This window comes from Myiozetetes cayanensis, unplaced genomic scaffold (genome assembly GCF_022539395.1).
Source record: "Myiozetetes cayanensis isolate MyiCay16 unplaced genomic scaffold, myiCay2020 scf1, whole genome shotgun sequence".
NCBI classification, from domain to species: Eukaryota; Metazoa; Chordata; class Aves; order Passeriformes; family Tyrannidae; genus Myiozetetes; species Myiozetetes cayanensis.
In genome coordinates, this window is record NW_026086604.1 from 59,268,051 (window position 1) to 59,287,465 (window position 19,415).

Here is a 19,415-nt window from a genome sequence, read left to right on the forward strand (position 1 = left end):
TCTTATTGTTGCAAGCTTTCTGGTTATCAGTGTAATCCAGTGGTGTCTGGAGGCTACAATCCCATTGTATAGCAGGTACCATGCAAGCACCACAGAACCTGGAAGGGGTGCACAATTTGGTTGGTTTATTCTCATTAATCTAAGCTTAAGCATCTAATGAAGGTGCCATGGTTTATTGCTACAAGATGTCGATTTTTCTGTGCTGGCAGTTTGGAAATTTTAGGCTCCTAAAGTTGATCCTCCAGTACATGCTTAGAGTGGGTGTATAATGACAATACACTCTTCTCTATGGACTCACACTTGAGCAATGGAAATCTTCTGTGGAGTTCTCATACATCACCAAAGACAAATTACAATTTTGGGAGCTGTAATATCTATCTCTGCAAGACATGGGGATAGACAGACTGTAGTTCTTGAGCTCCTGCTGTTGACTGTTGGGATACTGAGAATGGAGGGAATACGGGCATTTTTAAAAGAGGTTTCCTTAATGCTTAGAGTGTGACTTGCTGGAGCGAAATAAAGTAGTTTAAGCTTAATATACTACATAAAAAAATAAACTTACTGAAAGATGTTGCAGATGTCAGAATACCACTGTGAATAATATCTATTGACTTATTCATTTTAATAGATACTCATTACTGTTTTGAATTTCAGACCTGCTACAATTTTCTCTTTCCTCCAAAGTCCATGCCCCTTGTTAAAGGAACAGAATCACTCCTAAAATTGAAGTAACAATAATAAAACCCTTTAAAGAAAATGTTTGTTTTAACAATATCCAGACCATAGTTTTGCCTTAGGTAAATCTCTCAGCCTGAGGGAGAGAACGGAAGTCGTAGATATTTTTATTTCTCACTGAAAATGCAAATGCTGATTAAGCAAAACCCACTGGAGACTAGAAGTTGTCTTGTGAAGCTGGTTGTTGTTCTCTTGCCTCTTTTGAGGTTCCCACTGTATTCTGTACTTAATAGGACTTGGGAAGTTGGAGGTGCTGCCACTAAAAAATACTTTTTTCAAGGGTGTTGCAGTGTAATCTGAGAGTGTGTATGTGTTTGACACCTGTGCTGTAAGTTGTTGACTCCCAATTTATCATGTATTGCAGGGCCTGCAGCAAACTCAGAAATAACTTTGATGCTTACTGCTGTCTCCAGGAGTTTGGGGAACTTGTAACTTCTTTTGGTTGATGTTTGAGGAATGAGTGCATTATCAGCTGCTGTTATCAGTGCCTTTTCTATGCTCCACAGCCTCTACAGTCATTGTCCCTCGCAGATTCCAAGCTGAAGACTGAGGTCACCATCATTATTAATGCCTTGGGCAGCAATACTTCTCTTACAAAAGTGGATATTAGTGGAAATGCCATGGGAGATATGGGAGCAAAGATGTTGGCAAAAGCCCTACAGATAAACACCAAGCTCAGGTAAGGGAAGTGTATTTGCAGTAAACAGTAGAATGTCTTAATAATACTGAAGTTGTTGGCTTATTCTCAAGCTGTTTCTCTTTGGAACCCTTCTAGGTACCACCACTTTATAGTGTCTGGAAGGATTCTCATGCTTTTTTTCTTAAAAAAAACCCAAACCCAGCAACAAAAAAAACAGGAGAAGCAAATTGTCCCTACAGAAACATTTCTGTAACTGAAACTGGAGAAAATTGCATTTTCTAAATTTAAACAGAAAGACCTCTTGTTGGAACCAAAAGGGTTCTAAATTTCCTGGAATGACAGAAAAAACCCCAAACCTACATTGTTATAGAGCTCTGGACGTCATTTAATCCAATGTCTTTCTCAAAGCCAGGCCAACTTTAAAGCTATATGAGGTTGCTCAGGGCATTGTCAAGGCAGGTTTTGAAGATCAGAGTACAAGTACTGCAAGTACAGAGGTTCCATGGTATCTCTGGGAACCCTGATCCAGTGTTTAGCCACCCTCTTCTCTTCTTCTCCTCTCTCTTTTTTACTGGAGATCTTTTCAGCAGAGAAAATTCTAGTACTTGGGTAGGAAACTGAAGTAACTTATTCTTTGTCTTCTGGAGTATCAGTTTTAGCACTAAGAGTGTGTGGAATTCAGAATGGGTAGCAACATCGACCATCCATCCTTCTTCTCTCCACTGCCTACCATCTTGATGGACCTTGGCATCTCTTCTCTGCAACTCCATCCGCCCGACAACTTCACTGCTTTTTAGCACGTCTGGCACTGATGGCTTGAGAGTAGCACTTTTTTTTTTCTACCCAGTATGTGATTTGCCAACAGTAAAACCCTTAATCAGCATGAATTTGGGTGAGGACCTCTAAATATGTCACCCTCATCAGGAAACTAATCCTCACTCCTCCTCTTGTTAGACTGTGTAGATGAAGCATCCTCAGTGTGTCTCTGTAAAGAGACCACTTTGTGCTTGGTCTCCAAGTATTTGATCCCTGGAGGGTAAGAAATTCCCCAAATTAGTCTTGGGTATTTTGTTCAGAGGCAGGGATCCTGGTCTTTGTGCCACTATGCCCAAACTGAATATTAAAAATGTCAAGAAAACACTGGAGGGATGGCTTAGCTTTATTGAATGTATTAACCTGAAATGACCACAGTATCTGAAGAAATAAAGCTTTGATGGATTTCAGGATGGCAGACTGAAATGTTTCACAGTACACTGAATGTCACAGTTGACATAATGTCACTACAGTCTGTGGTGAGATTACAAACTGAATAATGCAATGGTAACTTTTTGGCTCTGCCAAAAAATGCTATAAAATGACATCCAGGTAGAAAAACCCCCATACTTTCCAGTAGCAGAAATATCCAAGATTTGACCCTAAGCACCTTTGTAGGGTGAGTGTAGTATCTATCTTCCTCTCTTCCTTACCTCCATCATTTCATCTAAAGAACAGAGGGATTACTCTGCAACAACAGAAGGATGTCAATACTTGTGAAACCCTGCCATCTCTCTTTTTTTTTTCTCTTTTAAACACCACAAATCTTTGTTCGTTTTTATGACTTTTTTTTTTTTCTTTTTCAAAACAACTACAACTGATACTCTTGCAGAAGCAAGATTTATCTGCTTGTCTGTCTCTTCTGACTACTAATGAGATTTTTGAGCGTGTGTTTGCAAATTGCCCGGCAGTCTGCTTGAGTGGTCTGAACTGCGGGAGGAGGGGCAAGGTTTGATCGCTCTTATCATTATTGTGTATTCAAAAGAGCTACAATTTATGCACCTAACCTAATGGTTTATATTTACAGCTACTTATGTTGCATGTGGAATCATAGGAACTGTATGATGAGCCTAGTGCAGGGTTGAATATGTAATAGCCTGCAAATTTTGACAACCAATCAACACAATTTTTTAAAACACATATAGCCTGTGTAGAGATTGTTCACTTACTGCAGTTGTCTTGGGTTTTGGTGGTGGCTTGCAAAGCAGACATTTGAACTTTGTTTTTGATGCTATTACTTGAAGAAGCTGGAATTCATCTCCAAATCTTTCTGTTAGCTGTATTTTAGAAAAGTTAAGTTTTTATGTTAATGATGGAAAATATAGTAGAGTCCCCTTTAAAGTAAAGGAAACAGAATTTCATAGTATGTTTGTCCATAACTTCTGTCATTCAAGGTTTAGAATATAACTAAAGACAAGGTTTTAAAGTGTTGCCTTCTGCTATACGATTTTGAACATTCAGCACTGTGTTATTTCAATATGCAAAGTTTCAGTATAGATTTATTCTTGTTTAACTTTTATTTTTCTTTCCTTTCCCCACCACTTCTCAGAACTGTAATATGGGACAAGAATAACATCACTGCACAGGGCTTCCAGGACATAGCTGTGGCACTGGAAAAGTAAGTTCTCGAGCAATTCAATGACTCGTGAAGAGGCTGAAGACTTACATCCTGAATTATCTGAGCAGCTGCAATTCTCACTGCAGTCAATATGATCTTGAAGATGCTGAGTGCTCTCAATTTTGAGTGTCAGGGTGTTTAATCTAAAGGAAAATTCATGATTTCACATCCTTCAAAAGGATGGGAAAAGTCTCTGAGGCTCCTTCATCCATACTCTGCTATCAGCATTAAGGCCCTTCAGTTCTGCTGTTTAGCATTAGAATTCTGAGTTTGGTAATATTTTCCCTTTTCTTCATTCTCTTGTGTTAATAATATCCAGAAATTCTATTCTAGTCAGTGAATGAAGCTGTATATAATAACAGAAAATTACTGAAGTGTGCCTTTGTGGTCTGACTTTTTTTTTTCCCCTCTAGCAAGTTGAAAGTAATAGTGATGATCTCAGGAACTGCAGTTGTTATTTGCAATTGCTCTGGTCTGGGTCATTTTGCTTCCATGAGTTTACTCACAGATGCAGCTGTTACCAGTGATGGATGCTAAATTGCTTTCATCTCTCTCCATCTCCATCACATTTCTTTATAAGTTATTACTACTTTTCTTAAGAGAGAAAAAATACAGATTTAAATTTAAACAGCAGTTAAAGCTGTTTCACATCATTAAATCCCTCAGACAGGAAGAAAGGCTCTCTTTAGAAGATGAAGTTAACCTACAATTGCTATTTTTTAGACAAGATATTTTGTAAAACTATAACTACTTAAGGGACCATCTTAACTCTTGGAGGAGTCTTGAGGCTAAAGCTTATAAAGTTACTAGTTTTATGAAACTACTGTAGTTTGTATCCTTGATTTCAAAATGAATTCAGTTGCACTGATGTGGGAAATTAGATAAGTGATGAATAATTAAGCAAATTATCTTGCAGTAGTTCCATTGATAGTAGTGAATAATAATTTGCAAAGGTTATTTGTCAACTTGCAGACACTTCTCTTCTAGAGAGCAATGGCAAGGGGAAGCCTGGTAGAAAAGGGAATACGCTTGTTTTCTGCTTAGCATCAACTTTTCTGTTCTGAAGTGCTGGGATGAGTAACTAGAAAAAAGGAGTAAATACTGAGGCAAAAGGAAATGATCTAAACAAAAAAAAAGAAATGCTACAGATAATTGTGTGGCAGCGAACTTTGTTGAGGTGGCATCTCATTTATTTAACTTGGAAGCTGAGGTTATTTTATGTTGCCTCAAACATTTTTAAATTGTCAGAAGCATTGATAACATCACAAACTAAGCCACAAGCAACAAAGGTTTAAACCTGAGAGAGGGACTGTCAGTACTGGCTGAAAACAATTAGGCTGTAAACAATCCATCTTGAAGACATTTTGAGAACATCTTTCACCCTGTGTTTCCTAAAAATACCTGAAACCATCAGTATTCTGTAGGAAAGAATCATTGCTCAAGCTGGAATGAAATATACTGAAGATGCTTGGGGATATGTGTTGTATGTGTTATTTTGATCTTAAGAAAAATAGTCATGTACTAAACCAAAAAAACAGACTTCAAAACAGGCTGAAATAATCAAAATATTGTTTCTGTCCCCTTCTCCCAACTTTTCTTCATCTTTTTATAGTTGTGTGAAAATGTTATTCCTGCAAGGGAATTCTGGAAGCATGGCATTGGCAGAGTTTGCCCCAGGGTGGTCCCAGACAGCTGATGGGATATGCTGAGAGGTTCTTCTGCAGAGTCCAGTTCAGGTGTCGGTTCAGGGGAGCATTTGAGAACAGTTCATCCTATTCAGCTTGGCCATTAAAATCAGAGACTTTTATATCTTTAATTTTAATGTAAAGATAAGCATGTGCTTTGCAGCCTAGAGCCTTTGTTATAGGACTGTATAGTATTGTCCCATGTTCATTCCTAAAAGATTTTATTTTTTCTATATGGACTGACTGAAGAAATAGCTTAAATTTTAATAACTGATGAAAAATGCTGGGGTTTATTAGAGCGCTGCAATTCTTCCCATAGAAGTGACATGAAAATCACACACTCTGACCTGCAAAACAGAGGAACTTTTCCTGGTTTTTTTTTTTTTTTTAAATAGGCAGTAAAATCACCACCACACAGCAGAGAGTGTATGTCATGAAGTTACTGTCATGAGCAGAAGTTACTACAAGGAAAATAACATATGATGAGATGTAGGACCATCATCACACATGTATGTAGAGGGAGAGGTTTTTGGGAGATCCTTTCCAGTCTTTTCAGCATCTCTCTGAAATTTATCATTCTTTAAATATAGGTATTTCACTGAGGGTATTGGTGCATTATGAAATTACAGGATTATTGAATTAGAAACAAAATGTACAAGAGACACTCCATTACAAGAAACTCCATTACAAGAGACAAGTGGAGTGTTAATATAAAGAAGAATGGAGGAATGTTTTAGACTTCAAAGGAAACAGAGAAAAACAAAGTGTGAAGATAAATACTTTTCTGATGATCAAAGTTGAAAAGCAAGCTTTAAATTCCTGATTTTTTTTCCCCTAAGGGCTGGTTAATTCTTAGATGAAAATCAAATACCATTTTGAAAAATTACTGTCCGTTCAGAAGCAAACCAAGTACAGAGAATTTCCTTCCTTCCTTAGGGTAGTGGTCTTCAAAAGTTTTGCCTCTGTGATTGTGTCTTCATGAAATCTCCTTACTTTTCACTTTCCCCCCTTCTTCACTTCTGCTGTGTGTGTCCACCTGTGTGAGGAAGGGTGCACTAAGCCTTTGACTAAATTGAATTTAGCACATAATTACTAGCATGAGAGCTGGCAATAATAGGTTTCAGTGAATGGGGTGCTTTAAATGTCAAACAGCTGTAGAGATCCTTGGAAATCTACCTTTTTTTTTTCCTTTTTAACTAAATAAGTACCCCACCTGCTAGGTATTAGCCAGGCAATCAGTGAGTTATGCAATTATTATCTGTCTTGGAGCTCGGTATCTTTGACATTTTAAAGCTTTCCCCATGGTGGTGGACAGCCAGTTGCTCACTGGTTAGTGTTATGTGAGGATACATAACAGGGTCTGTATAGTTTGCAATGTTCTTTTGAAGGATAAGACAGCTTGAGAGAGCTAATTTCCTGACTGTGGTGCAGTAGACAGTTGGACACTGTGAAATCACAGGGACCTTGCTGAGTCATTATGAGTGACTGTCTGCCACTGACAGCTGTACCCATGTTTGCATTGGGGAAGAAACTTAGAAAACTTCCATTATCACTTGAGATAAAATGTTGGGTAGTATCAACTAGGAATCAGCAAGTTTGGCAGTTCAGAGGACCACTGTCCTTTCAGAAAGTAGTGTTCCATGTGGCCAAGCAACTGGTGGGAGAGGATGTGAAAGAAGCTTGGAATTTCATAGTATTTAAGGTGTCTGCTGTTGGAGTTACTGCATTTAGTGAGGAATGGTGGTGACTCAGTTGAAATTGCCAACTCTAAAAGTGCTCAGAAATAGAGGGTTCCAAACATATTTATGTAGCTCTGGATGGAATAGGAACAGACAGTTGATGGGACATTTGCAGACAACTGAAGGAAGAGAAAGATATTTGTTGGAAATTAAGGATTTATTGAAAATAGAATCATTTCTTTTCCGGGTTTTATGAACTTCCTGCTCTTTTTTTTTTTTTTCCCTTTTTATTTATTCAAATTTGAAGGTGTATGGACATACCACTGCATGTATAGTGTCTTAGGTGTAACTGCTACAATAAATGTGAGGCAATTTATGTTGTCAGAGTTTAAATGCAATTTTGACTCAAGACCCCTTATCTTTATTCTCATATTGCAGCAGATGGACAAAACTACAGAAATATTTTGGAAACAAATAAGTCAAACGCAGGGAGCAATTGTCTGCACAAAGCAATGTGGAAGTGCTATGCTTATTTTGTTGGCTTCTATTAAAAATTCAGCAAGTGTCTTCAAATTGTTGTAAACACAAGAAGTTATTAAATAGTAAATTTTCAGAACTCAGTCTCTTAGTTGCTATCTGTCTGTTACTGAATATTTCCATTTAGTCTTAGATCTGATAAAGTCACCAGCAGGCACTGGTGCTCTCTGTTCTGTTTAGATATAGGAGAAAAATAATCTAATCTTGTGTACAGAGGTACAGAAGGCAGCTAGGCCTTTATTCAGCAGCCACTGGGCATTGACCACATAACTGCATTTTTTGCTTTTCAAAATCAGCCCCTCTGTCTAGTGGCAAGGAAGAATTAACAGCAAAAAGGAGCATGCCTGCCTCCAGTTTGTCCACTTACAGATGTGAAAAATACATTCTTAGTACCTTCCATAAGCAAGCTGGATGCACCTTATTCCTCCCTTCTAGGTTATTCTTCATAATGAGATACAGTAATTAGACTAACTTTCACTATTAAATTTTATTTTCTTTAGGAATTATACATTGAGATTCATGCCTATACCGATGAACGATGCTTCCCAAGCACTCAAAACAAACCCTGAGAAAACAGAAGAGGCGCTGCAAAAGGTATTGCATATACCACCAATGCACAGACTGAAAATAAAAGCCTTCATGCTTGGCTGAGTAAGAATTCTAGGCTAGATTCATGGATTGTTTAATTTGCATAGACATATACGTGGTAATCAAGTGCTGCAAGAGCTTTTTATTTCACAGAATGGTTGGAGTGAAGACAGATGTAATGCAATGGTGTAGTGTCAAAAAGTCCTAACTAAAAAAGTGCAAGCTAGACCTTGTATTGCTGTGTGCCTAACTATGAAAGGGAGAATTAGAAACTGCATGTTTGCTACATATGTGCTTGTGCGTGTTTCCATATGTTTAGAATTATTGCTACACGTTTTTTATATTGGCATAAAAAGTGCAGTCAGTTCTGTACAAGACAAAGGATGCTCTTTAATTTGAGGGAGAATGAAAACATTTACTGCCTGTGTTTGTATGTATAAAACTCACACACTATGTTGCCCTAAATAAGCAACTGCACCAGTATGTTCTTTAGGATGAAAAGGTGTTGACAGTATCTGTAGCTGTTCCATTTGCATGAGTTATAAAGCTCCCAGCTGACTTTTAATACAGTAAATCTAACAAGCTCCAAATGAGCCTCCTGTTCAATCCAAAAGCATACAATTCACATCTCTTTAATGAGTAGTTTACCTTCAGCCAGAGTAAAGTCATAAAAACCTTATAAGTAGTTCTTACGGATAACTGTGATTAAAAAGCAAATGATCCTTATTTTCAGTAAAGTGATTCTCACAGGGAGAAGGGCTGGTAGTTAGCGCCTTTTTCTTTGATGCATGAAAATGATCTAAATTCTTCTTTTAAAAATCTGAATCATAGGGGATGGACATACTTCTTACATCTCATTTAATAAAATTGGCTGGGTTCATGTCTAGAATGTCTGAAAAAAATACTGTGAAGCTTCTGGCCATGGGGATTTAAGTTCTATGTGTTAATTAGGTGTTACGTACAAAGAGCATTTTCTTTTATTCATATTAAAGTTGCTAAAGCTGTTAGGCCCCGAGTTTGTTTTAACGTATGTGGTTCAGGCTTTCTTTACACAACACAAGGAAGTTCTCCCTCAAAAAAGTAACAGTCTTGGGAGTGGTGCTGGGAACGCAGCTAATTCCGCGCACATAGGAATGACAGCCCGTCTGCATGGACTGAGCTGTCGTGCCTGGTGCAGGGACAACTGAACCAATTGACTGACATCTCAGTGAACTTCGTCACTCCACTGCTTGAGTACAGTGAGAGTGCTCCTGGCATTGGTCCAACACCAGATGGACATAGCAGCTAACCTCCCGAGCTCTGGTATCTCTGCAGCACACTTTACCTAAAAACTGGATAAACCCCGTGTTACTGTGGGGCTTTGGTCAGAATGTTCCAGTTCTTGCTGCAGCTGCTGGTTCAGAGGTGACCATCATATTAATGTCTGCATCGCAATCTGCTGGCCACTCTACCCATCCTTTTCTCCTCTCTTCTCTTCCTTTCAGACCTTTAATGAACCGTAAACAGGTTACTAATAGGTTTTTTTGACTTGACTAAGATTGATAGAGTCAGCTTAGGGGGTTACTATATGTGACATTAAGCTGGTGATGGTTGGTGTTTACCTTTAAAGAGCACTTTTGTACTGCTTAGCCTTAAACAACTTTTGAACTAAGGCACTTTTAAATAGTTGATTTTCTCTCCAGACATACTGATGTTTAAATGTATCTTTGCAGTGGGCTGAGTGCATCTAAAAGAAATGAACTGACTATCTTGAGTAATCATGGTCTGTACAACATCTAAGAGATAAGAGTCCCTTCAAATACTTGTCAAATCAGGATCTAATCCTTTGTCAGAGTGACTTACTAAATTGTTCAAACTAGAAGACTTTTTCAGAAAACACTGGCAAAAGCACAGTGTTTAAACATATTTAAGTTATCTGTGAATATTTGCCAGTCTGATTGTTAAGCACTGAGACACACAGAATAAGGTTTGCAGGTGGTAAATAATTAAGCAGTTTTTCTTGTCAGTATCCAATTCTGTTACAGCAGCAAAACTGAAAGCAAATTACAATGTGAAGAATCACATCAGTTTCGTAATCTGGCTATTTTTTCTGGTCTTTGTAGATAGAAAACTACTTGCTTCGTAATCATGAGACCAGGAAGTACCTACAGGAGCAAGCGTATCGGCTGCAGCAAGGCATTGTCACCAGTACCACTCAGCAGGTGAGAACTTGTTCCTTACTGGACTTTTCAAAATCTGCCTGGGGAGAGAGTTCTCCCTTGTTCTGTCCAAGTACCTTACGAGGTAAGGTAAATGTACAAGGCACATCTTACTTTATTGGTGATAATATATTGGGAAGGAAAGAAAACGTTTGTGAGAGAGAGATCTTATTTATCGTAGTGCTGTGTAGAGAAAGATCTGAGCTGTTATTAAGTGAACTACCGTTGAAACTAGGAATAGTTTGCTTCACTGGTGCTCGGGAGCCTGACTTTTCAGCAGGCTCTCATCAGTGTGACAAACATGATTAGGCTTTGCCAGTTCTGTTGTCTGAGTCAGTTGCAGTCTCTCTGCTTAGCACTGAGCAACCATATAAACATGCCCTTAGCTACTGCCAGAGCAAACAGCCTCAAAGTCATCACCTGCCTTATACCTTCGGAACTGTGGGTGCCAACTTGAAGCTCTACTTAGAGGGTGTTTCTTGCCAGAACTCCTCAGGGCTGTTTTCACCTCTGGTACACCAGTAAAGAAGCAAGGTGGTGTAAGAAGAATAAAACACGTCACAGCCTTTGTTTTAAATTTCCTTATATGTTTGTTTGCACCAGCTGTGTTCCCATGCAAATGGCAGGCTCCAGAAAATGGGAGAGGAATATCTGTTTTGCTCTTCAGCTGAGTCAATGGAATTTCTCTCCGTTTTCTGAGTCGATGGAATTTCTCTCTGTTTTCTGAATCGATGGAATTTCTCTCTGCTTTCTGCATTTTTGTGGTGAATCTTAATTTGAAGTGGCCTTTTTATACCTGTGTTAATAAAATTTAATGGGACAGAGTTTTATTACTCAAACCTGAAATTGTACTCTAACCTCTCATCAGAGAAAATGGTACATGGAGATATACAGGCACTAAAAACTGCAAGAGAGCAGTGTTACTTTGTTTTATTCTAGTAATTTGCTGTTCCAATGCCACTTTTTTCCCCCAAGTTAATAATCTCCATCTGAATTAAATTTAGATCTTTTTATAGCTGGTTGGTTTTAAATGTGTTTTCCTCCAACACCACACACACATGAGTTTTCAGGAAATGTAATTTATTGCTATTTTGAAAGTAAAGTTACACATTTCTACATTAAATTGTCTACAGTAAGGATGAATTCTAAAAACAGTTTAAAAAGAGAGCTGGAAAAGACCATCTAGGATGGTAGAATTGCATTATTATTCCCAGAGTGTATTTTTTTTTTTCAGTCCAGATGTCCCAATGAGAATTTCCACTGTCTAATAATTAATTAGCTTTTTGTACTTGTACGAAAAAAACCCACCCAAAACCCTTTGAAGAGAAGGAGTCATGTTGGAGCAGAAAAGGAGCATGCTGTGAAATTATTTCAGTTCTTGTTGCTAATGATATAAGATGCTAGAACTGTAGACTTTATATTATGATGACACACGTACTCAGATGTTACTTCAAAATGTCAAATAGCCAGTTCTGATGAATGCTATGTGGGCTGATAAAGACTTTTAACTATTATATCTCCCTGCCTCATATATCTTAATCAAAGCTGACTATATGTCAGGCGTTCTTATTGGTTTGTCTTGTAAGGATACAGATATACCACCTGCCCTGTGTTTTCAGCATGTTGAATGAATTGTGTTGCAGATACAGATTAAGTTCAATTTATCCCACTGTGAAAGGTCTGATGGAAACTTCTGCTTTGGTAGTTTTAATTCTTTTGCAACTAGGAATATTTCCATTTTGAAAGAATACTCCAGGAGCCTGTGCAATTGCATTTTGCTTAGATGGGAAAAATCTCTGATAGTGTTTGTGGAAATGATAGTGACAGAGCTTTCTTTTACTGCCTGAATTTCTTAATGGTTCAGTGATTTCTAGACCTAAGTCCTAAATATATCAACAGCATTTTCATCATTTAACTTGCTTCAAAAAACCAGAACAACTTGAAGAGGATAACTTGATTATTTGCAGTTATGCTGGAGGTGATCGTTGAGGACATATTCCAAATAGTTTATTTTTTCAAATAGTTTATTCTTTCAAATGGTAAAGTTTTATTAATTTTCACAATATTTAGGTGAGATCATTATGAGATGTAGTGCTTTTTTCCACCTAGTATTGACCTACCTCCAAACTCTAATCATACATTTCCAGATTGTCACTACAAATCTCATCATGCTACTGTTGATTCTCTACCTGGACAGGATTAAGTTTGTGTTTGACCAGCATTCTGATGTTTTATCTTTTGTATGTCTTTTGTTCAAATAGATGATTGACAGGATATGTGTGAAAGTGCAAGATCATCTCAACTCTTTGAGAAACTGTGGCGTGGATGCCATACAGGAAGATGTCAAATCTGCAGAACGGCTTATGCGGGATGCTAAGAACTCCAAAACAGTAAGCCTTCCCCAGGATAGTGGTAATGCTGAGAGCAGTTCTGTGTATGCTTGCAGCTTTTCTCATTTTGGGGAGTTAAAATAACCATGTGTCACAAAAAAGTATTTTTTTTTTTTTATTACTTGCTGTAGCTAGTATTTTATGTGATAATTCTAATTTATAAAGACTTTGATTTAGCCAAAGAGGTTTTCTCATATTTGTCCTGATTTGAAGGCAAGTAGTGATAAACCTGCTTCCTGCTTTCTGAAGATATTCTTCCTGTCTTACAGCTCTTACCAAATTTGTATCACCTTGGTGGAGCTTCTTGGGCAGGAGCAAATGGTTCACTCTCCAATCCAATCCAAGAGACACTTGAATCCATGGCTGGAGAAGTCACCAGGGTAGTGGATGAGCAACTTAAGGTCTGTGGATAGATGTATTACCATCTGTCACATGCAGTAATAACTAAATCTGAGGTTTTCTGCTGCTAAATACATATGTGCCACACTTTTTTTTTTTTTAACTTCTCAGTAGATTTGTATGTAAGCTATATTTTCAGTATTAGTTTTTTATAACTTTGGGCTGCATTATCTGGATTTTTGCTCAGTTGGAATTAAAAGAAAAGTTGCTTTAGTGTTTTCAGTGGGCAGAAGGAGCGTATACTGTTTATTATAATCTTATTTCATCTTCTAGAAGGCGAAGAGTAATAAATTGCTCCTTCCACCCTTTATAAAGGCATCTCTCAAGCACCCTAAGAAGCCTCATGCTCTGGAGAAAAGTGCTCAATAGTTAAGGTGTCCCATTGGAGTGAAAACTGCTTATCTGTAACCTGCATTACAGAACTTTTTCCCCAGTGACCACTTCAACCTGATGCAGATTTTCCACTTCACTGTTTGATTCGGGTAACCTGTATGTATCGAGAGTGCCCAAAGAATTAGTACAGGCAGCTTTGCAGAAAGTCTTTTCACAAGTCGCTTGTCAAACCTCAGTTCTTGAAATAGATGTCATTGATCTGTAATTGTTCTCACCTCTGATCAGCCAGCTCCTGCTTAGAAATTGAACCTTCAGTTATGTTAGCCCTTACTGTGTAACAAGCAAAGAAGAGTCATCCATACAGCATGTGCAAAGGTATCAGTCCAGAAAGAAGACAGGATGGGGAGATTTTAACAACATTTGGGATCTGTATGGAAGCTGGTGAATTTAAGAATATTGCTGGGGCAGTTCTGATCAACCTGAGTTTATGAATAAGCTGCCTTGTCTGTGTTCTGTTGTATTTAAGCTTTTCAACCTTCATTTTCAGATTCTTTGATCTTTGAGTTGAAACAACATGGAAATGCTTTAGTCAGTAGGAATATAATGAAGAACAATAATAATAGCATATTACTAATTAGTTTTTTGAAATTAAAAAGTTAATGAGGAGGAAAATGGTGCTTGATTTTTAGTATGTGTCTCCCTTTCCCCATTATATGAAGTAAGGTGAAGATTTCTGCAGTCATGAAAGTGATTTATCCATAAGATTCTTCCCAGTGGAAATTCTAGGCTATTATTGGAATGAGAATAGTTAGGTCAACCCTTTGTGCTGGGCTTATGCACTTTAATAAGTTCATCTTGGATACTCTTATAGAAATGTAGAAAAATAAACCTCCTCAGCATTTGGAATGTTATTTATAGTTCCTGGCGTAAGACTGAGTTCATGGGTCTTCCATTTGTACTTTTACACATTTAAAATGAAAGGCACTTCAGCTCACTGATTCTAACTTCTATGTTTTGATTTGTGTTGGCATTCAAATTTAAGTGGCTTACAAGAAACTATAAAGTCATAATTCTCCTTGTATATTCTAACTCTCATTTTTATTACTTTTACACTTCAAGCTGAAAGGTTTCCCTATAAGTTCTATGGTGGTGTACTTTGCGTGGAGGAGAAAATGTTGGACATGGGTTAAGATTATTTTTTTCCCAATTGTTAACGTCAATTCAAAACATAATAAGCAGTTTATTTTTTGTAAAGATAGACAGGGGAGCTTATATAAGGACAGTTGTTTTTGTAATTGCTGGGGGAAAAACATCCTGTGTACCGTAAATGGAGTTGTGATTTTTAGCTTCCATAGCAACCACAGCCTGATTCTAAAAAAAAATGTGGAAGTTGTGTAAAGCCAATGAACATTCTTCAGGCAAATATGAGATTTTTTGTTTTTAACTGAAAGAAGGAAAGAGGTGGAAATAAGAAGTTAGAGTAAGGAAAAGCAATATCTTGGAATGAGTTGAATTGACCAAAGGAGAAATTATAGCATTATATGCATTTTTCGTCTCCTACTGGTGTCACTGTGGACACACAGAACCCAGAGATGCTTTATTCAGTCAGCAAAGGCCCAAGGAAAAATAAGCAAGAGCAGTGGAGCCTAGGCAAAAGATGATTGTTTTGTAAGGTCAGGAGTGCTTGAAATATTCTCCCCAAATTCCATTCTAGCACAAAGGATTTTTTAGCTTCATCACCTGTTTAATTTTTTCTTTTGATATCATCATCCTCCAACCCTTTTGTTCTCACCGTGTCTTCCTCCTGAATGTTAAGATTCTTTAACTGTGTGCAGTACTTTGTTCTTTTCTTTCTGTACCCCTGGTGACTGGCACATGTAGTCTTGTGACTGAAATGTGTGTCCCTTCACAGTCAATATTGATTGTTGTGTTTGCATCAGTGAAAGGTTTTGGGATAGAATTAGAAGGTGAGGAAAGGTTTCTGTAGACACAGTAATAGTCATGTGAAATTAACTGCTGAAATCCACCACTGAAGAAATTATGTTCAGTTGCGTAATTAAAGTTAGGATCCAAACTCTATTTGACTTCTAAATTGCACATTCTCTGAGGTTTTTTGAGTAAAAATTAATTATGAAATTTTCAGGAAAAGTCTTCAGTTTTTCCTTCTACTTCCCACTTACACCTTCATACAGCATTTTTTCACGTGATCCATTTGAAAGACTGCAACTGTAATTCAACATAGCAAGTCTTTGTCACTTTTATGATTGGGATACATTGGTAACTCTTGAGGGGCCGTGGAATTTTTTCAAGATAGAATACACATTTGCACCCAGAGAATAAATGCCATGATGAAAAAAGGATGTGTCAGGAACTCTCATTAGTAGTGTACCAGTCTCAGTTGTCTCTACCATCTAAATTCTTTATCCTCCATGTGAATATGGCTGCAGGGGCTTGAAAGGCTCTTCCTTAGTCATACTGTCCCAGAATCTCTGGGGAATTGAAGGAGGGGAGTACAGGAGGGTTTAAAGTGCAGAGGGTTTGGGAATGCAGAAACTCCATAGTGGCAGTTGTCCCTTCTAACTGTAAATCAAGTGCTGTAAAGATCGAACTTCCCTGTACAGTGTGGCTTCTTCATGTTCCTTTGTTGTCCTTGTGAATCTACATTTAAAAAGCAGGGTTTTTGTTTTCAGTCTATAAGAGCTATAGACTGAAAGATGCTGCTTTGAATCATTGAAATTATTATGCAGTAATGGTGTTTTTGTTTCTTGCTCAATACCTGTATGTGAAAATTACCAGTTATAGTAGGGCTATGGAAAGAGAAGAAAGCTCTGCTACAATGGAGTTGAACCTGAAGTCACTTACCTGTGTGTGAGATTGAGAAGAGAAAGAAAGTCTGGTAGAGTTTTCAAGGGATGCAATTCATTATTTTTGTACTATATTTACAAGTGCCTGGGTTAAACCTAGGCTTACTTAGTATACCATTCCAATTAAACTGTTATTTTCTCTTTTTTTTATTATTTTTTTTATTTTTTATTTTATTTTATTTTATTTGTAAGTACCTTTTTCTGCTGTGGTTATCAACCACCAGGCTTATTGGAGACATGTTGGCCCGTATCAGTAAACTGGCCCTGTCCTGTTCCTTTCTTCTTTCCACCTTCCTTTGGATTTTAGAAAACTGCTCTAAAGCTTCATGTGATGTGGCACATGGTGAAAAATCAGATTTCTGCTAATATTTGCTGCTTGTCCCACTTGCTTGGAGGATTCAAAGTTGAGGGAAATGAGTCTTGCCGTTACACTGAAGCATGAACCAAGGACAGTGCATTTGTATTGGCCACTTTGGAAGCACTGCAGGCTGAGGAGACCTCACAGTCACTGGAGTGCAGCAGCATGACAGCAGCTTCGTTAGACAATGGGACCAGCTGCTGAAGAAAAACACCTCCTTACTGGTCTTTCCAAGTAGTACTTCATGCTGGGAATGGACATAGAGAGTTGGTTTTCAAATCTTGTGCTGATGAGCCTGGGCCTTTTGCAATCTCTGAAACAAGTAATTTGGTGGGAAATTAACTGGTGGTTGAACAGCCTTCTGAAGATACCTAAAATAGATTTTCTGCATCGCTGGGACTGGAGATGAAGTAAGGTGGATATAGGAGAGAATTTGAACAAGCAACAGTTTTCGGTCTTATCAGAAAACACTGCTTTGTGTTTATAAATGAATGTGTTTCACTGTACATGGGGTACATATCATCATGTAGTAAAGCCATATGAATTTAAAATTGTTTTTCCAGATGACCAGATGATTATTTTACACCTTCTGTGTAGGACCACAGGTATCCTAACCTTTTTGAATATGAAAATGGAAAACAATTAGAGGAAAAATATTTCAGTGACAGGACACTAGTTCTGGTTCTGTGACTCATCCTGGTTCCTGTGTGTGTACCTTAGAGCTTTCCTGCACTTTTCATGGTAGAAGTTTATAGATGGATAATTATGTGAGGCACTGTGAGTCCTCACCCATGCCTATAGTGAGGGCTCTTGAAACTTCTAATCATAGTTGGGGTTTGGAAAACAGCAGGTGATAAAAGAGGATTTAAACCAGAATTACTTTTCTCACAGGCACAAGTAGGAGATAAATCTAATGCAATTGAAAGGGGCTTCCTAACATAACTTTGTAGTATTGAGGATTTCTGTGACACATTTTACTGAGAGAAAGTTTAAAAGGGAAGAACTTAACTTTATACCCTCAGTAGGGGAGACCTTATGCTAAGAAAAATAAAGTTGAGGGAGTTGAGGGGTTTGTTACATGGTCTTATTTCTGGAGTATGTATGTTTTTCTTCTGGTTTGGGATTTTGATCAGTCATTTAAAAAGAAACAGACATTGAACTCCAAGAGCAAGTCCAGCAGAGATAGTTAGAGGACTGGAGCACCTCACTTATGAGGAAAGGCTGAGGAAGCTGGGCCAAAGAGAAGTCTGAGAGCAGATCTTATCAATATATATAACTATTGGAAGGGAGGGTGTCAAGAGGATGGAGCCAGGCTCTTCTTGGTGGTGCAGAGCAATAGGGCAAGTAGCAATGGGCAGAAACTGATGCACAGAAAGTTCCACCTGAACATGAGGAAGAATTTCTTTACTATGTGGGTGACCATGCACTGGAACAGATTGCCCAGAGAAGTTTTGGAGTCTCCCTCACTGGAGATGTTCAAAAGCTGTCTGACTGACTGTTCAAAAGCATCCTGAGTAATGTGCTCTAGGGACACGTGCTGGAGCAGGGAGGCTGGGCTAGATGACCTCCAGTGGTCCCTTCCAGCCTTTCACCAATTCTGTGCAAATAAAAAACATGGGCTGCACCTGAAGTTCCCTGTGGATTTAAGTGTATGTAAATGAGATCCATATATTAAATGTTTGCATGCCCACTGCAAATCATACTTGTAGCTACTTCTTAATATTTGGCTAGTATATTCAGCATACTGAGTTCTCAGTAGTCTCCTTTCTTCATATGCTGGTGCTTCTTACAAATTAGCAGGTCTGGAGTATTGATGGAAACGGTGATTCAGGGCACAGTTTAGAGGGAGGGTAGCTGCCTCAGACCATCCACTGGCAGTGATGGGTACACAAGAGAAGCTAATTTATTATTCTGACAGTTAAACATAGAGAAGCTTCATATTTGAAAAGGCAAGCAAGTATATTTACAGGACACTTTCTAAACAAGTATGTTGATTTTCAAAGCTGTATTTTGTAAAATCTTATATTGCAGCTGAGTTGCTAAATGGATTGGAAAGTGGGAAGAAGAAATGTAAAAACTACAAGTCTCAAAGTGTTGTAGTGCTTTTCACCAGAATAATGCTTAAGTAAATCCCAATATGTAATGCTATTTTTTGCTTACTGTGCTGCAGACACTCCTTGAGTCTATGGTGGATGCAGCGGAAAACCTTTGCCCGAATGTAATGAAGAAAGCTCGCATCCGTGAAGACCTGATTGAGGCTAGCACTGAGAAGATTTCCATCCCACGCACTTTTGTGAAAAATGTCCTCTTGGAGCAATCTGGAATTGATATCCTCAATAAAATTAGGTACTTTAAAAGACTAATCTGACAAAATTGGCCAGAGAATTTGGATTTGGGGCTTATGTGTGTGTATGTGTGTTTGTGTAGTAGAAGAATTTTGGAATACTTTTGTGACTCATAAGAAACTGTATTATGGCATTCAAAGAGCAGGAAATTGTCCTACAGGTCTGGTGAACTTAATTCAGGAGATTCATATATTTGGAATCTCTAGGGATGTTAGCTTAGATCACTGAGGCAT

General features: G+C 38.0%; 1 protein-coding gene across 8 annotated transcripts in view; it reads left to right on the forward strand.

The window, feature by feature from the left end:
• The window catches only part of CARMIL1 (capping protein regulator and myosin 1 linker 1), a 192,832-nt gene that overhangs the window by 128,125 nt on the left and 45,292 nt on the right, over positions 1 to 19,415 (forward strand). For all 8 annotated transcript variants that reach the window (XM_050309266.1, XM_050325774.1, XM_050317461.1 and 5 more), the window contains 7 exons: positions 1,242 to 1,414; positions 3,738 to 3,806; positions 8,208 to 8,301; positions 10,398 to 10,496; positions 12,755 to 12,883; positions 13,153 to 13,284; positions 19,008 to 19,183. In XM_050309266.1, coding sequence (XP_050165223.1) covers positions 1,242 to 1,414; positions 3,738 to 3,806; positions 8,208 to 8,301; positions 10,398 to 10,496; positions 12,755 to 12,883; positions 13,153 to 13,284; positions 19,008 to 19,183 — 872 coding nt within the window. The remainder of the gene's footprint in view (positions 1 to 1,241; positions 1,415 to 3,737; positions 3,807 to 8,207; positions 8,302 to 10,397; positions 10,497 to 12,754; positions 12,884 to 13,152; positions 13,285 to 19,007; positions 19,184 to 19,415) is intronic.